This window comes from Monoraphidium neglectum, assembly GCF_000611645.1.
Source record: "Monoraphidium neglectum strain SAG 48.87 unplaced genomic scaffold scaffold03474, whole genome shotgun sequence".
Classification (NCBI taxonomy): domain Eukaryota; kingdom Viridiplantae; phylum Chlorophyta; class Chlorophyceae; order Sphaeropleales; family Selenastraceae; genus Monoraphidium; species Monoraphidium neglectum.
The window spans coordinates 1-6314 of NW_014010155.1; the positions used below are offsets into that span (position 1 = coordinate 1).

Below are 6314 nucleotides of genomic sequence, written 5' to 3' on the forward strand. Positions count from 1 at the left end.
TGGAGGGGCGCGGGGTGGGCCGGGGTGCGGCACGTCACTGGGCGGCGTTTCGGAGGGGCCGCGCCGCGGCTCTGGCTCTGCTGCCTCTGTCGGGCCCTTGGGCTGGGAAGGGTGGGTCCCAGATGCGATGGTCTGCGGTTCGCGCATCTCTCTGATGATTGCAGGCGTTTGAGCACCGCCTGCGGTGCAGTGCGGCTTGAGGATCCTGCGCTGCGGCCGCCGGCAAGCCCATGCTTCCGCAGGCACCTCCGCCTCGACGCTCACCAGCAGCATGGCCGTGTAAGGAATGCGCGTCCACTTCAGGCACATCTTGATAAAGATGCCAATCGCAAAGCACACGAGCGCAAAGAGGATTGCGTCGCTGGGCGGCGGGCCCGCCGCTGCCTCGCCCCCCGACATCTTGACAGCCGCGCCGCGCTCCGCCTTTGCTCGGCCAGCACCTGCTGCGTCCAGACAATGTGTAACGTCGACTCCTCAAACGGCACGATATGAGGCGGTGTGATCACCGTGGGGTTTGTATGCTCTGACAGTTTTGCGCGATACGCAACGCGCTGCTCTCAGATGAACAGAAAATTACCGTAGCAAGAAACGCAAGCATACACAGTTACGGGATGCCCAACGTTTGCCATGTTCACCTCTGCTGGGTCAGCCGCTTTATGACACAGCATCTCACGGGTGACGGCATCGCATGATTGCAGGGTGGCGGCGGCTTGGCTCACAAACACGATCACAAAGCAGCCCTGCTGAAAGGCAGCGGTGTTGGTCAAACACACATATATTGGCAGAGGGGGTAGCGGACAGCGGCACGCCAGGCGACAACCGGCGCACACATGAAAATTGGCTCACACTGTGGTGAGGCAGTCCCATGGCTGTGCTCGCTCGATCCACGAGTTGACGCTCTCTGACACGGGCCTGCCTCCGCATAGACTTGCTGGCGCGTACCGAGTCTGGTGCGACTCTTCTAACGGGTGAGTGCAGACCGCCCTCGAGGGGTCATCGGGCACGCGCTCGCCTCGAAAAGTGACAAGTACCGCTGTACTTCAGGTCGGATTGTTGACACCCGCGGGTGTCTTCGATGGCATGGCAGCCGCGGCAGAGCTCAGCGTTGAGCAGCATCAAAGCGGGGGCAGCATTTCTGCTGGTAAGGGCAGTCCCGAATTGTGACTATTTTGCGCAACCAGTTCGACAGTACAGCCTTCGCAGCTGAGTAAGTTTCCTCGTCGTCCGGCTGTCGTGCCACAGGGTTGAGCAGACCGCACCGCTGGTGCATGCCGTGTACACAGGGGAGACCGAGGGCTGGGGCGGGGTCGCGCACCGGCAAGGGGTGGGGTGAGGAGCACGATCAAGATGCGCATGCTGACTTGAAGTATTGATATCTGTCGAATGCCATGTGTATGCTGGTAGAATTTAGGGATGGGGGATCGAGATTGCAGTATTACGTTGCTGGGACGCGCTCAGTTGCAGGCAGGCTTAGCAAGTTGGGGAGCGCTGAAATGACTGCCGCCATGAGGGAGGGCGTGCAGGGTATTCAAAGCACATAGCAGACACTCAGATCCCACATGCATTGCACGAGCACCGCGGGGGGCCGCGCCCCACTTGGCGCGCCAAGGGGACTTTGCGGTTGCTAGAGTGTGAGACATCTCGGACCTGAGGCTGTCGCAATGGCCGCTGGTTCACGCGATCAGCTCTTCGCCTCCAGGCATAAAAGCGTGGAGAAATCTTCAGGGCATGGGCGGTCCCCGCGCGCTGATCTCGAGCATGCGTGCAGGGGCTGCGGCCGCCGCAGCTGGGAGCCAACCAGTGGGACAGCGGCTTAGGGTATGTGGACACTGGGCGCCCTGCCACGAAAAGCAGCCAAACACCCATGCGTGCACGGCTCAGTGCGTGGGGAGGCTGGCTGATGCTGGTGCTGCAGCTGATGCAGGAAGTGGGACGGCGTGATGGGACGAGGGCTAGCACCAGACACAACAGAACCGCACGTTTAATGTCCCGCTCAGAGCAGGAAGCGGGCACGTGTGACCCATCTACAGGCGCGGCCCACTGGTTGCTGCAGCGATGCGCTGCGTGGACTGCTGCCCAGCGTCAACGGTCGCAGTGCATGGTCCTGCAGTCACAGGCCACACCGTATGTCTCTTCAGTACTCGGTATGTACTTTGGTTTCACTGTGTACAGCGCCGGAGGCCTGCTGGCCGCCGGCCCGTGCGTTGTAGCAAGAGCTGAAAGATCGAGCTTCTGGCAGCGAAGAGGGCCCATTTGTAAAACACACGTTTTGTAACATACTGTAGTATTATCTACGACGCAGGATAGTGGCGGCGCACTCACGTGACCCCGGCGTCTTCTTTGTCCGAGCACATGCGCGTTCTTCCACCCAGCCAAGCTTGCAGTTTAACCCATTCTTCCTCCGTTTCTCGGTCGAAACTATATAGCGGCGTTACACGCTGCTGTGAACAACCCTACTGAAATGCAGGGCCTGGCAGCAAAAGGCATGCAGGGCCGACTCATCGCCCCTAAGAGGGGCGTGGTCACCCCTTTTAACCTGCAGTGCTTTGGCGTGAGGCCGCAGGTGGCGCGTCTGAGGGCCCCGCAGGGGGCTCGCCGGACTAGATCATCGCAGGTGCGTGGGCTTGAAACCGTGCCTGACGCTCCACGCGGAGGTCGCACACTGGTACACTAGTGTGTAAAACTCCTATGTAGGGCTCAAGACCGCTTGCCATTGCCCTGACCGCCTTCAGCCGCCTGCCGCAGCCCTCAGCCGCCTGCATTGGGGGGCCGCCGCCCCATGCTCCCACCAACGCAGCTGCAGGTCCGCGCCGACTCTGGCAATGGTGTCCTGCCCTGGCAGGCGGCCATGAGCGAGGTACGCAGCGATTTTCTGGGCGTCAGGCTTCTGAACTGCCCACGCACGCGGACAGCCCCCAACAAACCTCGCATGCCCTGGCAAGCGGACACACCAGCCCCGGCTGTCGCATGCCGCAAGCGCTCCGTGCCCAAAAACATGGCACATTGTGCACCAAATTCCAGGTCAAGAAGCGCAAGGACCTCAAGAAGATCATGATCATTGGCGCCGGCCCTATCGTGATCGGCCAAGTGAGCAGCCGGGGCACCGACGCCCCCCCTTTTGACATCGCATGCCAACGGCCATGGGTGGACCATCAGAGATGCGGCTCACGCCTCCTGGGGGCACTTGTAACATGCCCAGGCTGTTTTTCGACCCTCCTGGTCGCTGCCGCAAGCGCCTTGCCACAACAGCGGCCCTGCGCCAGCGCCTCTGCCTGCCAGAGTGGTTGGTAACCGCCGCCCGCGGCCCTCCGCGTGCGCCACCCCCAGGCGTGCGAGTTTGACTACTCAGGCACGCAGGCGTGCAAGTCCCTGCGCCAGGAGGGCTACGAGGTCGTCCTGCTAAACTCGAACCCGGTGGGTAACAGGTCAGGTCAGATCAGGCGCCGTCGGGACGCCCGCGCGCGGCTCGGCTGCCGCGCGTGCGGCTGGGAGGCCGCGGCGCACCCGGCGGGCTGCGGCATGCGGGTGCAGGCGGAGAAGGCGGCCCGCATACACGCCCGTGCGGGTGTACTTGGATCCGCCTGGCGGCCGGCGCTGCAGCAGGGCGTGCGACCGCGGGTCGCCGGCGTGCAGCGGCCGCCGCCCGCCACCCGGCAGCCCCGCAGCCGCTGACAGCGAGACAGCACGCCCGCGGCCGCGCACGGGCGCCTCTCCGACCCATGTCGGGCGGAGGCCGCCGGCGCGGGCTCGCCGCAGTTGTAACCCGAAGCGCCACTCGGCGGTGCAAGTGCTATTGCTGGGAAGGTTTGCTGCCCAGCGTCGGTCGCTTCTCAGACGGCCACTCTTATGCAACGCACCGCCGCCGCGCGCCAGGCGACCATCATGACTGATCCCGGCATGGCGGACCGCACCTACATCGGCCCGATGACCCCAGAGCTGGTGGAGCAGATCCTGGACAAGGTGAGTCATGAGGCTGACGTGGACGTGGACGACGACCAACAGGCGACGAGCCGGTCAGGCCGCCGCCGGCCGGGGACGGGTGGTGTCAGGGGAGCACGGCATGTGCTGGGTGGGGCCTGCTCTGAAACGTGCGGATTTGGCAGGAGGAGCCGACAGTCTGAGGCCTGGGGCTCGCGCGTGATGTGGAGCCTGCTGAGTGCCTCCTGCGGCCGCAAAAAGAGAGTGGTAAAGCAGGAGGCGCCTGCAGGGCGGACCACCGCGCTCAGCAGAACGCAGCGTCAGACCCCACGGCCACGCGGCAGCCGCGGCGACCACACCGAGCGCCCGTGCCGCGCCCGCCGCGCGGCCGGCGCCCCCCGCAGGAGCGGCCCGACGCGATCCTGCCCACCATGGGCGGCCAGACCGGCCTGAACCTGGCCAAGAATCTCGCAGAGGTGCGGTTGGAGGGATCTCGGGCGCACCCATCCTCCAGACAGCCGCGTACCCTTGGAAGTGTGCAGGAGGGGAGGGTGGTCGAGCAGCGCCTTTCCCTGCGCCCGCCTGCGAGGCCGGAGCCGGGAGGCCCCCCGCCGTCAGAGCCCGCCCGCCTGCCCGCCAGGGTCGGCCCGCGGGGGCCACGCCCCGCCGCGCCCCGCGCTCTCCCTTTGAAATCGTCGTCGTTTGCGTCGCGGAAACCACGCAGAGCGGCCTGCTTGACAAGTACGGCGTGGAGCTCATCGGGGCCAAGCTGCCCTCCATCGACCGCGCAGAGGACAGGGAGCTGTTTAAGCAGGCCATGTTCCGCATCGGCCTCAAGGTGAGGGCGCCCACACACGCGCCCACCCGCCCCTGCAACTCATGCCACCGCGCGCTGGACGGGGGCGTGCCCGCGAGGGTGCTGGAGGGGCCGCGCTGCGATTCGGCCTGGGTGTGGACCGGGGGACTCACGGAAGCGTGCCTTAGCCGGGGTGCTTGGCAGAGGGGGGGACGGGCAGATGAGGAAAACTGCCCTTTGGGTAGACAGTGGCGGCCGCGGCGGCGGCAGAAGTGGAGGGGCGCCGGCGTGACGAAGAGCCTCAGCAGCTGCTGCGGGGGCTGGCACGGGCGGGGGGGTCCTGGGTGATGCGCGCTGCTGCCGCCAGGGCGCGGCCAGGCGCAGCGGTGGGTATGTGATGACTCGCTCCTCGACGCCTGCAGGCGTGGCTGCATTCGCCCAGGCCGGAGCCTCGTCCTCACCCCTTCCTCATCGACGTGCGCCCCGCAGGTGCCCCCCAGCGGCACGGCCAGCAACATGGATGAGGCGCTGGCGATCGCGGCCGAGATAGGCTCCTTCCCCCTCATCATCCGCCCAGCGTTCACCCTGGGCGGCACCGGTGCGCGCGCGCAGCCCTGCGCCGGCCGCGGGGCCGCGCACTCGCGGGCCCCGATTCCGCCGCTGCGCTCGAGCAGCTCGCGGCGCGCTGCGTGCCGCGGCGCGCGGGCCGCGAAGGGATCCTGCGGCCCCGTCGGCGGCGCCGGCTGCCGTCGGCGGCGCCGGCTGCCCCCTAGCCGAGTGTCTGATGAGCCTCAGGCTCGCGACGAGCGGTTGGCGGAACCGCCTCTGGTCACCCCAACGCCTGCCATTCCCTTTGAATACACATTCACATCGCTCACGCGCGCTTGTGTTTGTTCCACCCCCAGGTGGCGGGATCTCGTACAACCTGGAGGAGTTCAAGGCCCAGGTCGAGGCCGGCATCGACGCCTCCATGACTGACCAGGTGGACGCCTTGATCCTCAGGAGGCTTTTGGGGGGGGGCCGAGCGGGAGACGACCAGAACCTGTTGACAGTGCGCGGCGGCACTCGGCCGGCCCTGGTGCCAGCTGGAGCCTAAATCCCGCGCGCCGGACGTGGGGCCTGCGGCGTACCCTGTAAGCGGGCCGCATGACTCTCCCCGTCCCCTTGACCCACCACAGCAGCGCGTCTCACATGTCCTCACGTGCACCCGCACTCAACCCAGCGCCCCCCGACCCAACCTAACCCGTCAGGTCCTGGTTGAGAAGAGCCTCATTGGCTGGAAGGAGTTTGAGCTGGAGGTCATGCGTGACCTGAACGACAACTGCATGATCGTGTGCAGGTGACGATGGTGGCCGGAGATGACGACCAGGGGGGTGGGGCGTGCTGTGGTCGGCGGGGGCCAGCCGCGGGGGCCCGGCGGAGAAGGGGCGAAAGAGGTGATAAGAAATGGGGCGTGTGAGATCCCGACCGCACGGTCGTGCGTAACAAAAGAAACTGGCTCGTCTGCTTCTGGGAAAGGGGGTGGGGGGTGACTCGCGCACCCAATCCTCATTGCAGCAGTCCTTCACCGTCATGCTGACACCCCTCCCCCCCTCAAACC

The 6314-nt window shown here is 65.9% G+C and overlaps 1 protein-coding gene across 1 annotated transcript; it reads left to right on the top strand.

Moving 5' to 3' along the window:
* Positions 1-2848: 2848 nt before the first annotated feature.
* On the top strand, positions 2849-6057 carry MNEG_12854 (carbamoyl-phosphate synthase large subunit; the record flags this gene model as incomplete). Its single annotated transcript, XM_014038674.1, has 10 exons — positions 2849-2857; positions 3022-3087; positions 3328-3606; positions 3874-3960; positions 4323-4394; positions 4643-4756; positions 4960-5100; positions 5204-5312; positions 5620-5696; positions 5965-6057. The coding sequence occupies 10 exons, from the start codon at positions 2849-2851 to the stop codon at positions 6055-6057; spliced, it is 1047 nt and encodes a 348-aa protein (XP_013894128.1).
* Between the last annotated feature and the right edge of the window lie 257 nt (positions 6058-6314).